The sequence below is a fragment of the Melanotaenia boesemani genome, chromosome 13 (genome assembly GCF_017639745.1).
Source record: "Melanotaenia boesemani isolate fMelBoe1 chromosome 13, fMelBoe1.pri, whole genome shotgun sequence".
Taxonomy (NCBI): Eukaryota; Metazoa; Chordata; class Actinopteri; order Atheriniformes; family Melanotaeniidae; genus Melanotaenia; species Melanotaenia boesemani.
The window spans coordinates 8,537,059-8,558,939 of record NC_055694.1 but is presented as its reverse complement, the minus strand read 5'-3'; the positions used below and the strand labels follow the sequence as shown (position 1 = coordinate 8,558,939).

General features: G+C 37.6%; 3 protein-coding genes across 6 annotated transcripts in view; 2 read left to right on the top strand and 1 right to left on the bottom strand.

Annotated features, from left to right (window-relative positions):
• The first annotated feature begins 141 nt into the window (after nucleotides 1-141).
• On the top strand, nucleotides 142-11,465 carry LOC121651533 (forkhead box protein P1-B-like). Of its 3 annotated transcripts, XM_042003808.1 has the most exons (17): nucleotides 142-246; nucleotides 2,564-2,704; nucleotides 3,366-3,398; nucleotides 5,871-6,008; nucleotides 6,095-6,184; nucleotides 6,482-6,602; nucleotides 7,669-7,774; nucleotides 7,896-8,003; nucleotides 8,158-8,245; nucleotides 8,552-8,629; nucleotides 8,732-8,927; nucleotides 9,111-9,187; nucleotides 9,321-9,422; nucleotides 9,564-9,691; nucleotides 10,190-10,244; nucleotides 10,358-10,524; nucleotides 10,623-11,465. In XM_042003808.1, exons 2-17 carry the CDS (start codon nucleotides 2,579-2,581, stop codon nucleotides 10,783-10,785), a joined length of 1,776 nt encoding a protein of 591 aa, XP_041859742.1. In that variant the 5' UTR covers nucleotides 142-246; nucleotides 2,564-2,578; the 3' UTR covers nucleotides 10,786-11,465. The 3 variants fall into 3 exon arrangements, with proteins under 3 accessions (XP_041859742.1, XP_041859744.1, XP_041859743.1); XM_042003810.1 differs by lacking the exon at nucleotides 3,366-3,398 and having other exon boundaries at nucleotides 8,765-8,927; XM_042003809.1 differs by lacking the exon at nucleotides 3,366-3,398.
• Nucleotides 11,466-13,503: 2,038 nt separating this feature from the next.
• On the top strand, nucleotides 13,504-16,388 carry LOC121651823 (2-epi-5-epi-valiolone synthase-like). Its single transcript, XM_042004244.1, has 5 exons — nucleotides 13,504-13,628; nucleotides 14,137-14,767; nucleotides 15,275-15,511; nucleotides 15,746-15,998; nucleotides 16,093-16,388. Exons 1-5 carry the CDS (start codon nucleotides 13,504-13,506, stop codon nucleotides 16,179-16,181), a joined length of 1,335 nt encoding a protein of 444 aa, XP_041860178.1. The 3' UTR covers nucleotides 16,182-16,388.
• Nucleotides 16,389-17,014: 626 nt separating this feature from the next.
• mitfb (melanocyte inducing transcription factor b) overlaps nucleotides 17,015-21,881 on the bottom strand; it is a 33,500-nt gene continuing 28,633 nt past the window's right edge. For both annotated transcript variants that reach the window (XM_042004627.1, XM_042004628.1), the window contains exon 10: nucleotides 17,015-21,166. In XM_042004627.1, the coding sequence (XP_041860561.1) occupies nucleotides 20,771-21,166 (396 nt within the window). In that variant the 3' untranslated portion in view covers nucleotides 17,015-20,770. The remainder of the gene's footprint in view (nucleotides 21,167-21,881) is intronic.

The following is a 21,881-nucleotide window of genomic DNA, read 5'->3' as shown; positions in this document are numbered from 1 at the left end:
CAAATAGTTTTTTATCTGTTCAATAAAAACGGAGAGTATGGTTTTTGGTGGCGCAATATGCGTCAAAATTCAAGAGGATCTTGAACAGTCCGCGTGTTCACATGACGTCACCATTGTTTACTTTTACCTAAGCCACGCCCTCTGTTAGCAACTTGTGGCTAGCTCGCTACCGAGGAAGGCATATCACCGAAGGATCTTGTTCTGACACCACCCTGAGTCAACGACTGTCCACTCGTTCATAATTCTGTAAGTAAACGATAATACAACGTCTTGTTGACGCATGTTAAATGTATGTTTACTTTAACAGCACATTAATTGTAATATTACTTGGTGGTAAAATGAGAGAAAAACGTTTCCCGTGAGCTAGCGTCGGGACTGCTGCTAGCTTTTGTTGTAGCTGCTCATAACGTGAATGCCAGCCTCAATGTTGGCCAAAAACTGTTCATTTAACGCGGCTGCTTAAATAGCATAGTTATACGAAACTAGACTGCCTGCACAGTTAACATTTTAGAAGTATATAAATCGCGTTATCTCAGGTTATATTTCTTATGTAAGCTAATGGCTTAAATCCTTAATGAAAATCTCAAACTGCGGTTGTTTATGTTAACAGAATCGGTTCAGTTCATAAGCCGCTGAAAGGTCTTATTGATAATAACTTTGCCGTGACATAGTTAATGTTATATCAAGTAATGTTCATTCATAAGTTTAAGTACGTGGTTGTAGGTGTTGGTTGCGGGAGGATCTGTCGGCCGTGCAGCGCGTTCAGGCGGTAGTTAAGTGTAACATGGTGTTAAATTGGGACAAAATACATTAATTTATCCGACTTTGACCGAACTACACATCCAAAACAAAATTAGACACGTTAAAATATTTTCAGTTTTTACTTTTACAGTCCGACTGGCTTTCAACCCGTTGCTTTAATGTTATTTATATTACATGAGCTGTGGGCACTGAACACGAAAGCAATGCTTAAGTAAATAGTTTAGGTAGTGCATTATAATCTAAAACGTCGACTAAGCAGGAAAGGGTCGAGTTCCTAATAAGCCATGATTGTAGCTCATACAGGTAAAAATTGATTTCGCTATACTTTACTGGATGTAATTAATGTTTAATATATTTTTTCCACTGCAACAAAAAATATACGCAGTATATTTATTATTGGACCCATTTTAATGAAATGAAATGAAAATACGTTTTGCCGAGGGAAATTATGAAATTGTTTACCTAAAAAGGTTTTTTAAACATAAAGCTAACTATGAGAAACGGTGTAGGATATCATGCCTTCACCATAGTGTGTGTGTGTGACCACCAGTTACTATAAATGCATGATTATTAGCATTTACTTCTGAAAAGAAGTGGGGTTTTTCCCAGTTCACAAAAAAAATCCAAATTCATTAAATGTTGACCTAATGGCAAAATTAAAATAAATAAAAAAAATAAAAAGCGATTGTGCTAAAACGCAACTGAACAACATTTGTTTTATTGTTTGCACAATGCAACTGATAAGGAATTGGCACAGAATTCCAAATTCACCCTCCTACCGCTGTAAAAAATGTCTGCAGGAAACTCTGCCCTTTGTCTTCCAAACTAATCCTGATCCTGAGAGCTAAAGTAAACACTGAAGACTTCACCAACAGCTGCCTGTTTGTTGCAAACAGGTTTTAGTTTAAGATTGCTGGAATTTTTAACCATGAAAGTTATGTCTTGTGTCTGAATGACACACCACTGCAGTTAGACATAACTTGCAATTCAGTAGTCTTCTGTTAGTCATTTTCAAGTTCCCCTTTTTAAAAATTTATTCTTTCATTCATTTGTTTCTGTCTAGCTACCTGTTCGTACTGTTGTGGTCATGACTTTATCTAAGTATATACAGTTTAATCAGATGTTGTCTAGCAGTTGACACTGACTCTCAGTTGCGCCTATCAGATTGATTCGATTACCAGATTAATCTCAGTATATGACTTGGAAATGCTGACAGTACTAACAATTCTCTTAAAGCTTTGCTGCCTGTTTTTTTCAGGCTTTCCACGTAGTTTTCCATCTGCTTATGCTATTTGTTTGCCTACTTTATTTACCTTTGTTTATGCTGTGGAGCTTTTTACTCAAACACTCCCAGGCTGTATACATAAAAGCCTACTTGTGCATTGTACTACCTGCCACAGTCATTTATCGCGCCACCTGGTTAATGGTAAATTGTTCCAGAAGGAAGATATGTTTGCACATAAACATGGACCCAGGGCCCTTGTGTTTACAGTAGTCATGGCAGCACTTGGTTATTCAACAAATAGTCCTAACATCTTCCTCTCTAATCGAGGAGCATGTTTGTATTAGTGGGTAGGGCTATAACAGTGAAGTCTTAACTTTTATCACTGTCGCTTTTACATAAGAGAATATTGAATACTGTTAAATCCTTTTACAAGTGTGGACGTCTTATCACCTTGTGAAGTAACAGCTTTGTCAAAAGCAACTGAGCAGCAGTACTCTGCGTGTCTGTTCCCTGAAATCTGTCACAGTGCACCGCTTCATCCAGCTGCTTTTGTTTACTGTCATTTCTTCATTGCAGGTCAGTGAAGTCCAGATGCATGAGTCTCGGTCAGAACCAGCAGGCCACACCATTCAAGCAAGTCAGGCAGAGAACAGAAATCATACTGAGAATGAGAGTCGACTGAAGAGTGGCCAGACTCCTCCTCCAGAGGTGCCCAGGGTCAGTCATTTTCAGCTGTGTTTGTTTAACACATCAGAGTTAAATGCTTAAAACACAAAAGTAATTTTCAAATATCTCTTTATAGACTAAACAGTTATTGGATAAATATGCTTTAGTTGCTGTAGAGGAGCATCTTGGGTTGTATTATGGGATTATTTTTTCTGTATATTGCAATATTATTATTCTGTTAACACTGTATAGTTGTCATATAAACCCATTTGACTTCAGTGCAGCTGATGCAGCTGCTTTTCTTTCATTAAAGTGTTGAATATTTTTGCACAGTTAGTGTACTGTCAATGGTACTACATACCTTTTTCTCAGTATTCATGAACATCACAGGTATATGGTGATATAGTGCACACAGCTTACTCCTGTAGGAGAATTTGAGCTACATGGTTTTATCTCTAACATGTAAAGTTCCTTTCATTCACTTGTCTCTGTTTCTCATCACCACAATCCTTCATATTTATGCTAAAGGGGGAGCACAGGGATTGGGGGGGATGTGGTGCTGAGGTTTAGCAGGGGAGGGGAGAGCACAACTCCTGCTGCGTGGAGGGATCAGTCAGTGTTATATTGTTAGTTTTGTTTACGCACGCATCATGTGGGTTTGGGAGGCAATGGTAGATTTTTATTGTTGCTGAGTGGGATTTATCTTTTTCAGTGCCCAGAGAAACCTTTCAATGGAGACTCTCAGGTTTGTCTGACACTTTATTTGTTCTGTGTTGTTATAATTCTTGGGCTGGTTCTAATTACTTTTCTTTCAATGATTATAATTTTAAACTGTCTGCTTATCTAAAATTTGAATCAGTGTCTCTGTTTGAAAGTCATGTAATGTCTTTTGTAGTTGTGTAATTTGATATTTATCTGGATTTATCACCAAGTACATGTGTTTTTGTTCAAGGCACTGCTTGTTAAGTCACTTTTACAGCATATTAGTAAGTATTATTTTTAGTAAGGGAGGCCTATTACTTGTTTTTCCCTGCAAGTTTTTTAGCTTTTCTATGGACTGTCAGTCATTTCTCACAAAAGTTCACAAGACCAGTCTTGCGGGAACAGATCTGTGTTTACACTCAGTTGCTCACTGGTATGACTTTCAACAATAACAACAACAGAAGATGTTTGGACTTGCTGGCTGCCATAGCAACAGGGATTAGGCAGAGGCTGTTGTTGTGTTGATGGTGTCCACAGAAAAATAGAGGGGCCAACTGGCTCTCTCTATGGGATAGACCTGTTTTCATTGCTTTGGTGGCCATTCAGCAGCACAGAGTTTCATAAGAAAGAACAAACTCAGAGGTAGTCAACTGTTATTGTTAGCCCAAAGCCTGTGTGAAATTCTGTGTCAGTTTGTTTACCCGATTCAAAACAGGCTCTGCCTTGGAGAGAAATGTTTGTTTGTGGTTCAGACCTTAATTAAAATACGAATCTCAAGTTCTGTTTTTGTAAACAGGCTCTGTGTGCTTTTTTATTCATTATTTATATCTCTGTGCCATTTTGATTTCTCTGTTTATGTTTACCGTAAACATCCCCTGAGCTGTGAGGCTGACAGTGAGGGGGAAGGGTGTGGTTAATTGCTGCATGTCTAGCAGAAGATGTTATTGTTGTTGTTTTCGTGGTCCTGGTTGTTGTTGTTTTGATGGAGCTATAATTCCCTTAAGCCATCTAGGGCTGTTGTTGTTTTTGTGTGTCTGCTGCTTTTTTGTTTAGCCGAAAAGGCTGTAGAGTCAGTTCTGTTTGCCAGACTGACAACTAAAGCGAAAAATAATCATTAGTACTGTGGGTAGCCATGAATAATTTCTAAATATGAACGAGGTATGCGGGACAACAACTGCAACAAAGAGCTGATAGATTTAGTTGATGGAAAATATGGACTCCAATGGAGAAAAATAATTTGTAAAATAATTCAAGTTTTTTTTTTTTCTTCTAATCCCACAGTGGCTTACATCTGTAAAGTGAGGATTTACTGCATCGTTTTACTTTAGATGGAAGCAAATTTAACATGTCTTTTAGACTTGTGAAAGATGTATTGAGTTTTTTTCCAGCATTTTTCCTGAATAGAAACTTATTGATAGAGAAATTAATTGTCCAATTAATTTGTAATTTAACTTTGTTCAGTGATATTTTTGCTGCTCCTAATCACTGCATGAGCAAGTAAAGCTGAAAGGATACTGAGGTGAGAAACCCAGCCTTTTCTCATTGAATAAAGGTAAAAATTAGGAGAGAAAAAACTATTTAATAAAATAACCTGTCACATTTTCAGGCAGTTGGTGGGTGGACAGCGAAGTTGTTAGTTCGGCTCTTTATAGGAGTAGTTTTGACAGTTTGACACTTTGTATATTTGTGTCTTTGGCTTCATGCTGAGTTATTGCCTGTACGTTGTTCACTCTCTGAACTTTCATAACTATAGTCATGGGGAAGATTGAGGGAAAATGTGTTGGCATGCTTTGATATGAGATGACTGCTGCAGAGGCTCCATGCATTAGTGGTTTTAAATTTACACTTTGCTATTTCAGTTTAGTTTCTGTTTGCGACATGTAAAGGCCAATATATGACTAAGTGGTCTGTCTTCTTCCCCAGCTTTCATTTTCATCTTAATGTTTGAAAAAGGCAGGAATACATCATTATAAATGTTTTTTCTTACTTTTAAATCAGAGGAGTTAGACCAGCAATAAATCTCACAAAACATTATAATGAGAGCATACATAATTTTTTCTGTTTAGATTTCACAAATGGGCTTCTGTTGTGCAGCAGGAGAGCCCCTTTGAGCTTGTTTATGTCAGTTTTAGTTGAACTTTGGATTTAATTATATTGGAGTAAAGTTACACCACTGCAAGTAATGTTAGTTGTGTCCTGCCACTCACAGTAAAATCCTATGTGAAGTGTTTCTCTTGAACATATGATCTTTTGAAAAATCCAGATAAATGCAGTATATAACCTGGAAAGCGCGAACACAACTGTGTTGCTGTGTATGTTTTGTTTGCATGGCCTCTTCACTGTAGAAGGTGTTCACACACAGGACAACCCACATACTGTGCATTGTGTAATCATTGCCCATTAAATTTCACCTCCATTGTGTCCTGTCTCAGGCATGACTTTCACAGCCTTTTACTTTTTTTTATTTTTGTTTATAGGTTTTAACCATTTTTCTATGTGTTTCTTCTTTTTAAAGGTTCCAGTGTCATTGTCCATGATGACCCCACCAGCAGAGGCTCCAAAGCAGTTACAGCAGACACCACAGCAGCAGGTCCTCAGTCCCCAGCAGCTGCAGGCCCTGCTGCAGCAACAGAAGGCACTCATGTTACACCAGGTAATGCACGTCAAGTGTTTGTCTTGTTCTGCAACAAATACGATCTCTTTATTTGCTCAACTTCAATCTGATAAACATGTTTGCAGCAACAAATTCAAGAAGTCTTCAAGAATCAACAAGAGCAGCTGAATATGCAGCTGCTGCAACAGAAGAATGCTGGGATTGTTAGTCAAGAGGTAACTTTAGTTTTATTTTTATCTGCTCATGAATACTTGGTCTCCACAGAAATACATATGTTATGTAACAAGAAGAATCAATACTGGTATTATGGAGTCAGTAGCACTAAGGGAAATATTTTGATAAGATCAAGTCCAAACCTCCATCATATTTAAAATGAAAACTGCCTTTGTAAATGCAGAATAAAAGTAAATGTTTGTTTCTGGCCACATTTTTTATTATTATTATTATTATTGGATGATGTTCTCATAAAGTAACAGATTTAGGAATTTACCCAACTGATGCAACTCTTGCAGCTGACAGCCCAGCAGATTGCCATCCAGCAGCAGCTCCTTCAGGTGCAGCAGCAACATCTCCTCAACCTACAGAGGCAAGGTCTGCTCTCTGTGCTTCCCACCAACCCTGCTATAGTCCCAGGTATGCTGTGTCACAGATTTTACCACATAGTTGTATATTGTATGTTGTTGCGTAGACAGTAAACTATCCGATATGTTGTTTTTTGTTTTTTTTTTTTTTTTGTTTGTTTTTTTTTAAGTCTCTTAGCCCTTCTGACTAAGGTTGGTTGGCTTGAACACTTTTCTGGTACCATTAAAAATGAGTGGTTACGCCCCCTCCTTGTACAGATCTGAATACTTTAGTTAAAAATGTCTACAGCAATTCTCCTTTTATATGTGAGATTGTTAAGAAAGTTGCCTTTTAATTAAACCTAGCACATCTAGCAGAGAAATGACATCTTTGAAATGTCTCTGCTTAGCTGTAAACTCTGCTATTATAATAAACTGCAGTAAAACTATTGGTGTTTGACAGCTCCTTCTATATGCTGCTTCTTAAACGGCGACAAATACATTGTTTTACTTCTCAGATCCTTAAATTGGGTCCCTGTGGAATATAAAATTGAATTGAAGGTCACTGATATTGTTTGAACCCAAAAGAAATTGGATATCTTTAACATGATCTGCAGTGACTGGTCAGTCTATAAATTCTAAGTATGTGAAATGGTTTTTAGTCTTCATGCTGCATTCTGCTGGTAATCAGCTTGTGTTGGACTTAAGTTTGCTTCAGCTATAGAACATTTAGGAAACAAGCTTTTTCTGCACAAGCTTTTAAAAAATATGCCACACTTATTCTCTTATCTTTTAAAGATCATTATGCACTTAATTCCAGTTATCAAACATCTTTGTTTACTTCTGTTTATCTTATTGTACAATTTATTTTCTGCAACTTTTACTCCTTGGATTTCAAATGTGCATTCATTAAATTATTTAAAATGCATGAATTTTATTTTTCTTCATTGTTTTTAATGTTTTTTTCCCCCTTTAAGCTTTGATGTGTGGCATTTTGAACTTGCCTCGCTTTCCATGATGCATAGGCAGATTTTATATCTAACTAATTTGACTGACAAAGCAAACTGGCTCATGCAAATGTAGCATCCCACTGTTTTGACCATGTGTCTGTCTCTGTGTGTGTGTATGTGCACTTTTAGGTTGTGAGAATGGCAGCATCTTCGCCTCTGCCGGAGACATCAGAGAATCTTGCGGTCAGCAGTCCACCATCAACGGTCATCAAACTCTTCTGAAGAGGAAAGAAAGGTTTGAAATTTGCAGTCGGATCCAAGCTGCAGTCTAGTTTTTATATCCAGCTGAATATTTACAAGTTCATTATTTTTAAGAGTCTTTATTTTTAATAGACTACTGTTCTGTTTTTTCCCAGTGGGTCTCTGGATGAAAACACACAGAATAACCATCCTCTGTATGGAAATGGCATGTGTAAATGGCCTGGCTGCGAAACTGTTTTTGGAGACTTTCAGGCATTTATCAAGTAAGTAATGAGATGGATCTAAAATCTGAAGCTGATGTTTCATTTATTTAGATTTACTGAAATTAAATGTGAGTGTTTTTGTTCTTAACCACAGATCTGTGATTACACCAAGCGATGTTGCTGAAGCATCTAATCATTTTGTATTTCTTTGCAGACATTTGAACAGTGAACACACACTTGATGACAAGAGTACAGCACAGTGTCGTGTCCAAATGCAAGTGGTTCAGCAGCTGGAGCTTCAGGTGTGTTTTTCTACCATCTTATGCTTTTCAAAGTTTCTTTTCTATTCAAATTAAACCGTCAAATGAATGCCACATCTTGGATTTATTAAAAGCAAGTTTGCTAGACACTCTCTGAGTGTTGAACCAAGCCCTCTTACAGTAAATGCGTAAATGTTTGCAGTTTGGTTGTTTTTTTTCACACCAGGCTTGTCAAGGGAAGTGTTGTCTTCAGATAATTACACTATTCAGGATGCCTGACAGTGTCATGTAACACAAAATGTAAATTCACCAGCCTGAATTTCTATTTTGATCTCCCATCTAACACAGCTGAAGAAAGATAAAGAGCGGCTGCAAGCTATGATGGCTCATCTGAAGTCCTCTGAACCCAAACCTGCAGCGCAGCCTGTACGTACCTGCCACAACGTTTCCTTCACTTAAAATAATGATTGTTTTGCTCTCAGCAACTACGACATTTTGCTGACTTTTTTTTTTTGTTGTTGTTTCCAGGTAAATCTAGCATCTAATGTCTCCTTCTCCCAGGCAACATTGCCCAAAGGTCCTCCTCCTATGAGCCTTTCCCAGAGTGCCACAGCACCATCCACACCCCTCACACCACCCACTGAATGCCCCTCAGTCCTCACTCCTAATAGCATGTTTACTGGAACCCCAGTACGGAGGCGATATAGCCGCTCTGTGAGCCAAGGTACCCCTGACATCAAAAATAACATCTAATGCAGTGGAAATATCTGCTAAGATTAACATTGATTTCATAGCAACAAAGAAAACAAGTTGAAGTTCATTATTATTTAGCTTCATTTTTAAGAACTGGAAATATCTTTTACTTTATTTACTCTGTGTGAAATGCTGATGGTTTGTCTTTCCACAGACATAATTGATAATAAGGAGTTCTACTTGAGCACAGAAGTCAGACCTCCATTCACGTACGCCTCTCTCATAAGACAGGTACTTTACATGTACTTTACTCTCTTGTTATTGTTGAAAATATTACAAATATGAGTTTAAAGTTTTTCTTTCTGTATCAACGGGAAGTAGAACAATATGTTCTTTGTTTTCTTACACACTTAATCTCTTTCAGGCTATATTTGAATCACCTCGGAATCAGCTGACATTAAACGAAATCTACAACTGGTTCACAAGAAACTTTGCTTATTTCAGGCGCAATGCAGCAACCTGGAAGGTATGAACACGAGTTCGTAAACATAAAAAAAAAAACACATATTAACATGATTATATTTACATCGCAGCTCCAAGTTCCCTACATAATGTCAGAATTTGCTATGTATAGGTACAAAATGTATTCTTTTCTTGATCGTTGCAGAATGCTGTCAGACATAATCTGAGTCTGCATAAGTGCTTTGTGCGTCTGGAGAACGTGAAGGGAGCTGTGTGGACGGTAGACGAGATAGAGTTTCACAGAAGGCGGCCTCAGAAAGCTGCTGGGAATGGGTATGTACGCTTTAAGCCAGAGCTCTGTGTTTAAAATGTTTCTAGAAGCCTGACATCAAATGGCTTGACCTTGTAGCTCCACCTTGCAAGTATGCACAATATTTACTGTAAACAAATGTCACAGTTTCAAAGGCTGGAAGTGTGCAGTTCTGATAAGGAACACTGGGCATGTTTGTGCAGAGGAATTCCGGACAAAGAAGGACATCCAGACATCATTAAATAAAATATGAGTTGAGATCAGATACTGGAAGGGTCTCTGGTAAATTTCTGCCAAACTTGTTGGCATAAGCCCGGTTTGAACATACACACAGCTTCAGGATTAAACTGAGGGATTGGCTCAAACTCTTTAATTTGTCTGTTTATTAAACAAACCATTCTGAAATTTACAAGATAGCTGATTTTGTTTTTAATTCAACCACAGACGCATGATTTCTTTCTTTTGCCATCCGGGTGTAGATGAATAACGTTAAACTGGGTGTTATATTTGCCTTCTGACAGATACCTGTTGAAGAACTCTCAGAACCGCCAGAGTTTAGCTGGGTCTGCACTTCAGGTAATATTTTAAGCTCTATTTGTTCAATTTTGTATTAAAAATACAATTTCAGTGTTTGAGACTGCCGTAGTATAATCATAACCGCTGAGAATGCCTTTTTCTTTCTTCCCCAGAGTGGTGATCTGGATCTCAGCAGCTCTCTCTACAACCCAGCCTCTCTGGGCAGCATCCCACTGCACTCCCTGCCTCATGTTCTCCAGGAGCAGATGAACGGAGCTCTGGCTAATGGATCTGGATACCAAAGCGACAGCAGTGCAACACAGTCCCCTCCACAAGCTTTGTAAGTGCTCCTTCCTAACACATCTTTCATTTATTTTACTGTGCTGGTACTTAATGTAATTCTGCTCACTTCTTTTCTGTGCATCTTCATCACACCAGTATTAAAGAAGAGCAGGAGGATGAGGAGATATGTGAAAATTATCCCTATGAATCTCCAGAGAGTACAGACGAGCAGGGTCACAGCCCAGAGATGAACCAAGATGAAGACAATGGAAGCCCACAGAGATTTAACCTTCATCTCGATCGCGTGCCTTCTCTCTGACGATGAGGTCCCAAGTTTTCTACTGCAAGGTCGACTCGCTCTCAGCCGGTGTGACTTTGTATTCCAAATATAAAAAAAAAATGGCATCATCTACGTAACCAAACACTCAGTACTTGGGATTTTATTTTTCTTTTGATATTTTTCAGCATTACTTTTTTTTGTTATTAATCAACCTTTTTTTGTTTTGTTTTGTACAGCTCAATTAGATCACTAAAACACATTTGTGAAACTGTTTGTGATTTTTCTTATTTTATATATATATCTCTCTAAAGTAAAGGACCACAACAAGCAGAGAAGCCAAAGGAAAGGGAACACTGCTAGTTAGCACTTCACAATGAACGTTTCCACTCTTCATAGCAGTTTTGTGCTGTGCTGGGGCCACACTACCTGATTTTATTTTAGTAGTCATAATATATAAAGATTTGTAGACAATGAAAATAAAATGTTGCTTAAAAAAAATGATAATGTTCACTGCCAATGTGATCTGATATTTGTATTTAAGGTATAATCAATGAGTCGATCAGATGAACATCTTCTTTATACCTGTTGGTCTTTTTCACATCCTCCATGAACAGTGCTGAATTTTGCTCTACCTGAGCTTGTAAAAGTAGATATTATAGATTTATTGTTATTGTAAACCAATGCATCTCTATGAATATTAAATTCCTCATGATCTGTGATATGATGTATGCGTCTTTAATTTAGTTTTGTTTACAGCTTTCATCATTATTCCGCATGATGACTTGTGTAAATTTAGGGTGGCAAACGTCCCACTGTAGTATCATGTTACTATTTAACAAATTGCCTACTGGCAGCAGATGTAGTTTACAAAGAAACGCTGGTTGAAGTCAGATAATAAATGTTATTACTTGTTAAACTCACAAGAATGCTAAGTGGCTTAGTTGCAAGTGATTAAATAGTTCCTCCCGCAGGATGTTGTTACAGATTTGTAGTTGTGCATCCTGATGGACAGTAACTGATGGATGCAGCATGTGCTTACAAAGAGGGTGTGTGAACAGAAACAATATACTTGGGAGGGACTGCAGATGTTGATACAACAGGTTTTTATTGTTTGCTGATGCAAACATATCATTTTTAAAAGCAAAGAATTTTTTCAGAATTCATTTATAGATACTGAAATTATTTGTACCTGTGTGACATTGAAATACTGCTAATACTTGTCTTACACTGTTTTTAAGGTGGTCAGAGAACCACAACTCAAAGCGCTGCATGTGTGTATTCTGTGCCCTTTTCAATGCACTATTTATTGAATTGAAAGCATTATAAGGAACTTCAGGGGACCATGATATTATGCTGTTAAAGTAAACCTAACTCCATTAAGACTAAATAAACATTGCTTTGAATAAATAATTGTTACCTTAGACGAGGAGAAAAATGATTAAAATTGTAAATCTGATGTTGCACACGCAGTTCAAAGAGGAAGGAAGTATTTTTATTTTAATACCTTTTAATTATTCAGAATCTAGTTTGTCCAAATTAGATCAAAATAAAAGCTTGTACATCAATAATCTACTGAAGCTTCTTGGAAGAAAAATGGAATGTAATGGGTTGCAAACCACATAAACCAACATTTTATTTATGGAGCAAAAACAAAAAAGAAATTGGGATATTTTTGGTAATCTGAAGTTTGATGGCAGGAATGTTTCCCATAAACATTGGAACAGATCAAGAAAGAAAAAAAAAAATAGGCTGGAAAAGCATGAAGAAAACATGTTGCAGCTGATTTGGTTATTTGCCAACCGGCCAGTAACATTGGGTATAAATAGAGCCCCGTGGAGAGGCAGACTCTCAAAAATAAAGATGGAATTAGGTCCAGCAATCTGAAAAAAAAACAAAAAAGAAAGAAAAACATTTGCATTTATTTCTATTTTATACAGCATCCTAACTTTTGGGGAATTGGTACTTCTAGTGCATGTACCAGCATATCAATAGAAACCAGACCAACCAAGCAATGAGTAAGACTTCTAGAAAATAACAGGGAAGCTGCTCATCAGGATACAATGACTGCAATTAGTCACAAAAAAACAGAGTTAAACAGTTTCCAGCTCTGGTGATTCCCTATGTGACGATGAATGGGGTGAATTTAGCTTCTTTTTATCTACCGACGAGTTAAAGAACATCAGCCTTTTTTTTTTTCATGGTTCAACCGGCTGTAATATTTAACACTAACAGCAGGATGCTTTATATAAGAGAAAAACCTTGAAACTGCTGTAATAATCATTAATATTACACCTCACAATTGGCAATGATTCATGGAGATAAGCGAGATAAGAGCTGTACTTTCATTCTGAGATCACCTAGAAATTCCCCTTTTAAAACATTTACTTTAATTCTTTCAAACTTGACATTGTCTCATCTTTATTTAGCTGCTTTGTCATATACATAAAGATTTACTTCAATGTTTTTATCATGTAGAATAGAATAGAAATACTTTATTAATCCTTTTGGAAAGTCCTCAGGGAAATTTGGGTTTCACAGTATGAAAGTTTAACGTCGGTTGTGACAATAAAGAAATAACTATTACAGTAATTTAGTGAGCCTGTAATTTTAAAATGTAGTTCTGTCCGTTCATCTGGAGCGAAGGGTGGGGGTACAGTATGTTGAGCCATGATCGCATTCACTTTACAGGCCTCCTGTAAGTCAATCCACAAATACAGAGAAGGTTAGAGACATGTGGCAGGCTGTGAGCCTGGGAACATGGATTCAAACAACTCCAGCTGCTCACCTCAAACTAAGTATAATCTGGTACAAGTGAAGGGAACATGGATTCGACAAATGGAGCAGCACCAGGTGCAAGAGGGAAAATTATCAGATGCCAAAATGTAAGTATGCATCAAAGAGACTGAATCATTGTGAGATTTACTTTCTATAACTGTTTCATACTTAAGGTCATTACCCAACAGCGATAAATAGATTTAATTGGGTTGTTTTAGAAATTATTTAGCATATTCAGCTTGTTGAGTGCTGATTTGATGCTTTTTTTTTTTTTTTGATGTTTCTCTGTCGTACTGTACACAAACACTCCTGTATATGTACATTAGGATGGACAGAGGGCGGTGAAATACCGTTCTATTTTAGGCTGCAGTGACACCATGTGAAACGTGCAGCAGTGCTGCAGGAACTATGTAAAGAGGTTTTTTTCAACATTTCACTTCTAACAAACAGTTCTTGTTTTTGTTTGATGCACTTCTCACTTTTCAGAAAGGAAAATTTTATTTTGAATTAGTAGAATAAAAGAGGATAAAACATAAACCACCTGTGATTGCATTTTAACAGCGGTTTCTTTATGAATCAAACACTAAATCAAGTTTCTATGTGAATTATTTTCAGCTATGAGACCAAGTTAGAACATGGAGTTTCCTGGACAGTGATCAGCCCCATTGTGTTCACCTACAGAGTCCTTCAATGCAAAAACATACTAGACCCCAGGAATGACACACTCCTCTGGGGCCATATAGGAGATGAAGAACCGAAAGGCACCTTAAGTAACTCTAAACCTGTAAAGCGTTTTGTCGTCATTGATGCAACTGTACATGAATTATATGGCTCCCAGGTTTCCCAGTACTTTGAGGCCAGAGAAGTTGTGCACAGGATCCTCCCTCTGCCCACCACTGAAGAAAACAAGTGCATGGAGTTAGTGACCAAGATCCTGGAGGAAGTTCATGCGTTTGGTATTGACAGGCGCTCTGAGCCCATCATTGCCATAGGAGGCGGGGTCTGTCTGGATGTGGTTGGTCTGGCGGCCTCTCTCTACCGCAGAAGGACTCCATACATTCGAGTGCCGACCACTTTACTGTCGTATGTTGATGCCAGCGTGGGGGCAAAAACAGGGGTCAACTTTGCTGGTGGGAAAAACAAGCTGGGAAGCTACATCCCACCAGTGGCAACTTTCTTAGATTGCTCCTTCTTCCAAACACTCCCCAAACGACAGATCTCTAATGGGTTGGCAGAAATGCTAAAGGTGCCTTTAAACGCATCATCATTAATCAAGAGAATGCTTTTCCCTAACATCTTGCATGTGGTTGCTCAGCACCAAATTCATCTTTATTCTTTGCCCATGTTTCTCTCCATGTTTCTTTTTGGAGATTGAGAAGTAAGTCAAATAACACCATTGCTAAAGGACTAAATAACCACTAGTCCTTGATCTCTAAAAGAAGAATGGCATCCTACCTCTACAAAGGAGAGGAAAGGGGGCCAAAGGGAGGTTTTCTAATTTAGTAAAAGCTGTTACATGTTGTAATATTTCTCAACAACCATGCATAAGAGGTAAAACTTCTATCCCACTGCTCACCGAGGGAAAAAACATGAATGCAATGTGAAGAAATTAATTATCTGATAAAACTTTGGATCCTAATCTTGCAGTTTTAATGTCGACAGGACAACAATGTAAATGTGTCATTATGTTACAGTTTTTAAGTATTTTGTACTATTTGTGACCAACTAACTACTGATATTATAATGATTTTAGATGGCCCTGATGAAGCACCGTGGTCTATTTCAGCTGCTGGAAGCTGATGGCAGGAAGCTGCTGCATGCCAAGCTTCAATGTGCGACAGGCAACAGCATTGAAAAGGAAGACAGCGCATCAGCATCCATCCGCATCGCTATAGAAACCATGCTGGAGGAACTGGCCCCTAATCTTTGGGAGGATGACTTGGACCGCCTGGTGGATTTTGGTCACCTTATCAGCCCTGAGTTAGAAATGGTCATAGAGTAGTTTTTCATTGAAATTTCTGATGACTTTATGGTCAAAACACAATATGATTAGAAAAACATGGATCAATAAAGTAAAAATTGCAGGAAAATTCACAAGCCTATGATTTTTCTAAAAACATGTCACAAAAGGAAACAAAATGACTGCAGGAAGAATAACATTTCATATCAGAAAACAAAGGAAAACCCAACAAAACACCTGTTTTCATCTTTTCTGTCTGCACAGAGAGTATTACCGGCACTGCTTCACGGGGAGGCGGTCAACATCGACATGTCCTTCATGGTCTATGTGGCCCACCAAAAGGGGCTTCTGACAGCAGAGGAGAAGGACCGCATCATCCAGTGCATGTTGGGTCTGGACCTGCCTGTGTGGCACCAGGACTGCACCCTGACCCTGGTGCAGAAATCTCTCAAGGAGCGTCTGAAACACTCAGCTGGCTCTGTGAGGATGCCTCTGCCCACAGGACTGGGCACTGCAGGTAAAAAGCACACTATCCAACTTATTTATCTGCCAATAAAATTTGATAACAGCCAGTGTGTTGGGTAAAATGTTCTTCTTTTTTTTTTTTATAGAAATCTTCCATGACATGATTGAAGATAATGTCCTTTGCCAAGCTTTCCAAAAATGGACCACTGAGCTTTCTTCTTCTGGGGACAAATAAAGGAAAAACATTTTATGCATGGATATTACACTCATTATAAATGACAACTGCAAAACTGCTGCTAAATCTGTTTAATTGTTTAGTGCAGGTGTCTGCAACCTTTACAATCCAAAGAGCCATTTTTTCCCTCAGCCCTGCTAAATAAAACTGGTTTAGAGCCGCAAATGTTATAATACTATGTGAAAAAAGACAACTTTATAATTGTTGATAAATATCTACTATAGGAAATTTGTTGTCATTTTTGAAGAACCACATTTTTATTTCTAGTTTTAGGTTTTAAAATAAAGAAAAACCAAACTAGACTGACTGACTGAAAACTATAAAAAAAAAAACAGCCCATAGTGTCCAACCTAATGATGAAAAAAATAGATAAAACAAAATATTTAACGTACTTTTAGTGTCATTACATTGTGGAAATTCAATGTAATTATTTTACAAAAAAAAAAAAAAAAAAAAAAAACCCCAAAAAATAAAACTGAAAATTAGCTAAAAACCTGCATTTGTTATTATATCTGTATTTAAAAACAATAGTTAGTTGACATTTTAAGCCATGTATGAAGCACCATTGGGGAAAGTCCAGAGTCTGGATGTTGCAGACCCCTGATTAAGTGTTTGCAGACCAAAATTTAATGCATTTTCCTCATATAGCAGTTAGCCTTCTTTTAAAGGAAAAGGACATTTTGCACGTAATAACGAGAGAAAGAGAGAGAGAGAGAGAGAGAGAGAGAGAGAGAGAGAGAGAGAGAGAGACCAAGAAAAGTTTTTCTACAAGGAGTTGTCATAAATAAAAGAAAGGTGTTGCTGGGAAACCAAACACACAACATCTAACAATGTCCAAGTAAATCTTTTAATATCTTTAAGGAGATAGCTTCAACATTAAGTACCAATGAGTTTGACTTCACTAATCTGAAAACGGTTGGTACAGTAACTATTACAACATTCATCTCATATAAACTTTAACAACAACATTGCAGAAGAACATTGTAAGAACCACAGGAATGAGAATTGGTTGGCAAGGTTGAAAACTGATTTAACATGATTCTCCATTAGTGGTTTACCAGTATTGTGCTATAACTACAGTAAAAGTAATTCTATATATTGCCACAGCGTGTAATGCTATTTGTTCTAAACAGTCATATTTCAGGGCCCACCTGTTCTAGCTTCAGTAGTTAACAGGCCTGTGAGTTTTTATTAAGGCTCAGTTCCTGGAGTGGTCGCCACTATCTATAGTCACTAAAGGTTCACTTATTTTTAGCAGCTTTCAGTTGCATAGCACAGACTTAATAAGTAGTCAGAGTTTGCTCCGCTAACTGGCACTCTGTGGCAAAAGGGTATATATATGAATTTTGTTGTACTTTTCTCAAATCTTTTCTTCATATTTCAGTTAAATGCATCATGCTTCATATTGCTTTTAAAGGTGTAGGAGAGAGACACCATAATTAAGCAGATTAGACACTGTAATGTATACATCACTGGGACTGTGGGAGTTTAATTTTGGTACGCATTTTGGGAGTTATAACTGTGAACAACAGTCAGACTAAATCTAAGGATACAAAATGTTCATTAACACTTTAGGAAGAGATAATATAAAATTCACAGCTACAACATATGGAATTCCAAAATGTTTAATACTAAATAAAAATATACCGGTAGTGATAAAAAAAACAAACAAACAAACAAACAAAAAAAAAAAACATTTGATGTGTCCGAATGTCCACCCTACTCCCTAACGCCTTGTTCACTACATAGGGCTGCACTACATAGCACACTACATAGTGACTCATTCTCATTCGGACACAAAGCTGCCTATTTTTTCGTCGCCACAAACCACGTGCTACCGGCGTCACCACGGCAACTACAACCCGCGTCAAGATGTCATTCCAAATCCAATCCAAAGTTGTGTGTAAATATTTTTTTATTCCTTATGTTGTATTTTACTCTTTGTTTGCTTATAGGTAATTTCGTGCAGCTCAATTTTTTCGCCTCATTGCGCCATGTTGAGCTTCTGCCCGCAATGCATTGTGGTCTATACTGAACGGTCTAATGACCATCGATGCTCACTACTTTTCTAGATGCATTGTGGTTCATTCTGAGTGCCCTACTTTTTTCTCTCTGGACATTCGGACACTCCGACATTTGGTTTAAAAGTGAAAGGGGAAAAGCTTTCTTAGGCACAACATTGAAAAGGCATCAAAATTATAACAAGTCCAATTGTTAACAGCATTTTTGCTGTCACAAAGGCTAAACAAATCAAAGTTTTCAATGTAGTTTTTAACCTAAATGAAGGCCGAGATGGGCTGAGCCAATTAAGGCCTGAAGAAAATAAAAATCTCCAAAGATGTCTGGTGTTTGATTAGAAAAATCTGTCCTACATGCATCATGTCACCAGAGCCACATATAAACTCAAAATTAGCACTGCCTGTCCAACAGGACTTGTAATTAGCTGGTGTAAGCTGCAGCTTTTCACAGGGTGAACGTCATTGGTCTGCCATTTCCTGCGATATTTACTACTATTTTTGACATTTTAAAAATCAAATAAAGCAGCAAAATAAAATAAAATTTTTCCAGATTTTAAATCTAAATATGGAAATCTAATCTATTATATTCTAATATCATAACTGTCTGATTTAATATTGAACACTTTGGGATTCCATTATGAAAAAAAAAAAAAAAACTTTCTTGTGGCGTTTACATTTGAGAGATTTACAGTATATTTAGGAGTGTTATCTCGTGGACAAAATTTCCTCTCCAGCTGTTCTCTGCAGGATCTTGGCACCTCGAAAATGTGTAAAACACCAAACACCATTAACGTCAATAAAATACTGTATCATTTCTCTTACATCACAATGACAACAAAAGCAACTCTAAGGCACTTAAATGAAAAGGTTATTACTTTGACACCATTTCAAACTACTCCATAAAAAAGATCACCATTTCAAGACAAGATGCGGCTTTACAGGCACAACTTTAACCGTTGCATAGTCTGACAACATAAAGGCTGTGCTGTACCTGGAGGTTTCAGTGAACAGGTAGGTATTAATAAGCATGTTGCAACAGCTGCAAACAAACTGCAAAGGAACATATAGCGATGCTGTACCACAAAGAACTACGGTCTTGTAAATTATTATTTGTGCATTTCACAAGCCAAATACAGCAGTTCATTTATGCTTCAATAAAAAGCCATGTTTCAGTTTACAGAGGTCATTCCAGTGTTTTGACAATGTCATGCATTTCATAAAAAAATCCACAAGCAGTCTCCTTATACTCCTTGGCATTATACATTTCACAAAATGGAAAAAAAACACCCTGAATGTGAAATGTTACTGAAGTGGTATAAAAAAAACTTATAATTTAGAAAAATATATATAAAAAATGTTATTTAATTTTTGCTCTCCGTTTAATTATTTTACCAGCTTTGTGTTTCTGATTAGCCCAGGAAAAACTGAATTAATTCACCTTTCTTACTTTTGTGTGTTAAAGTAAAACTTATTTATAGAATTATGTACCAATGACCAGATCCATCAGATCAATAGCGACAGCATCCTTATGTAGCTTTTTTAAAAAATGTATTTTGAGACTTCCTTTAAACTTGTTTTACATGTTTCAGTTATTTTGGGAGTTAGGAATGTTATTTGTAATATCCTTGTAAAACAAGGGTGGATCAATCAGATCTTTGTGGTTAAAGGAGTGAAGTGAAACTTGACCTTTGTGTTGTGATTGGGTTGTTTTTCATCAAGACATTGAATAAAATAAAACCTAAAATCATCCTTGCAAGCATCAAATTTGTGTATTTAATCATCCTGAGGGTGATTTATAATTTAGTTAACCTCTCAGGCTCTTTTGATTGCCTCGTTATAAATTAAATTTAAAGGGGAATGTGTACATAAAGTCCTGTAGGCATAGATACATAAATAAGTTTAAATCTACAAATGATTATTATCTCTTAAGCAAGGAAATTTCAACTGGAAGACTGACAGAGACTCAGCTAACAGCCAAACATGTGCATAGCAATATGACAATGATGTATACACATCTTAATAAGGCATTGGCACATTCGAGTTCAATCTAAGACACAAAGAGTGTAAAGCACTAAAGTAATAAATATTTTTTTCTATTATTGCTAGTGATTTAAAAAGCAGTGTTCATCTCACCACAAAATATCTACACATCTGACCATGATTTATAATTTCCCTAGATTCTTTGGAATCAATAGAAAAACACATAACCTAGTCTCTATCTAAAGATAAATGCACATTTTTTAAATATAAAAACTTCTATCTTTGTAAATCATTGTCATCAAAGTTTTGATTAAAGCAAGCACTTTGAAATCAGTCCTTGAAATCAAGGTTGAGGGCTTCAAAAGACAAACAATAGAAAAAAAGACAAAAAAAAAGGAAGGGAGGGGGGGGGGGGGGGGGGGGGGGGTAAAACACATGTAAACACAGGTGGGTAGAAAGACAAAACACAACAAAGAGAAGAAAGGCTCTCCAGCTGCTGTGAGTGTGTTCAACACCACACTTGCAGGATGGAGTGGGGGTGGGAGGGGGAAGTGTGAAGCTGCAGGGGAAGGCGTCGCCCACCAGAGTGTGCTAACAGCCCTGCTCATTCTCATCCATGCTGACACTGCTCTTACGACTGCTGTCCTTTGAGGTGTCTGGGGAGACGGACGAGAGCAAAGGGTCCCCCCCTCTCACCGGTGATAAGGTGTCTTCCATGAGGATGTCGTTGAGTTTGGAGCCGGCTTTGCTGTGAACGCTGTAGTGGCCGTCAGGGAAGTTAGAGTGGCCTTCATTTAGCTCCAGTGTGCCGGGCTGCTCAGGAGTGCAGGCTGGGTGGTGTTGGTGATGGGGGTGGAGCGTGTAAAGGTCTTGGTGACAGTCCTCCAGAGCAGGCTCCTGTTTGATGGTCCTCGCCCCGAGATCAGAAGAGCAGAGGGTTGAAGATGTGATGGCAAGGCCGTGAGCTCGTGCCTGCATCTCCAATTCCTAGAAGCCATGGACATAAAAACACACACACACACACACACACATTAGAAAGGAAGGAGGTTTATTTACATAATGTCTCTCATTCATCCCCACGTGGTCTTTTCTGAAGAGGACTGATCAAGAAGTTCTCCTCAAAACTCCAGAAACAGAGCTTATGGCCTTACTCTGCTCTCTGCTACCTGTTTGAAGCCCCTCCCACAACTATAATTATACACAAGCTTTATGTGCTATATAAACTCAAAATTGGATTAGCCACAGTTGCAACTGTGAGATTTTGGCTGCTGTTGGCAGCTATTAACAATCAACAGTCATTCATTGACTGTTTCCACTGTAAATGTACCAAAACATCCAAACCAACCATACCACAATACATTTAATACATCTAGATAAGAAGATCTGAAAGCTCAAAATATAGTTTATCATAATATAGTTTATAGCTGCTTTTTGTTTGGTTTGCATTGTAGGCAAATGTTTACACTTCCTAACACAGAATCTCAGTTTGCAGGTATGTGCTCACACATCTGCATTTGTAGATCCAGCTCCATCGTGCAAAGATGTGTGACTCAGTAAAGTCTCCCATCTTGGACTTAGTTTTCTAAAGCATGAATCCAGGCCCAAGATAAGATAAAGAAGTGTTGTTTCTTTTTACCACTTATGGATCTCTGTGCATAGTGATTCTAAAAGTGTAATGATAGTGTAAAAAGAACAACTGTTA

Coding starts and splice junctions, on each gene's coding strand:
- LOC121651533 (XM_042003808.1), top strand. CDS start 2,579: ATGCATGAGTCTCGGTCAGAACCAGCAGGCCACACCATTCAAGCAAGT. Junction 3,399..5,870: donor CTTTCAATGGAGACTCTCAG/GTTTGTCTGACA, acceptor TTCTTTTTAAAG/GTTCCAGTGTCATTGTCCAT. Junction 9,692..10,189: donor CAGAAAGCTGCTGGGAATGG/GTATGTACGCTT, acceptor GCCTTCTGACAG/ATACCTGTTGAAGAACTCTC.
- LOC121651823 (XM_042004244.1), top strand. CDS start 13,504: ATGGATTCAAACAACTCCAGCTGCTCACCTCAAACTAAGTATAATCTG. Junction 13,629..14,136: donor AAATTATCAGATGCCAAAAT/GTAAGTATGCAT, acceptor AATTATTTTCAG/CTATGAGACCAAGTTAGAAC. Junction 14,768..15,274: donor GGTTGGCAGAAATGCTAAAG/GTGCCTTTAAAC, acceptor TAATGATTTTAG/ATGGCCCTGATGAAGCACCG.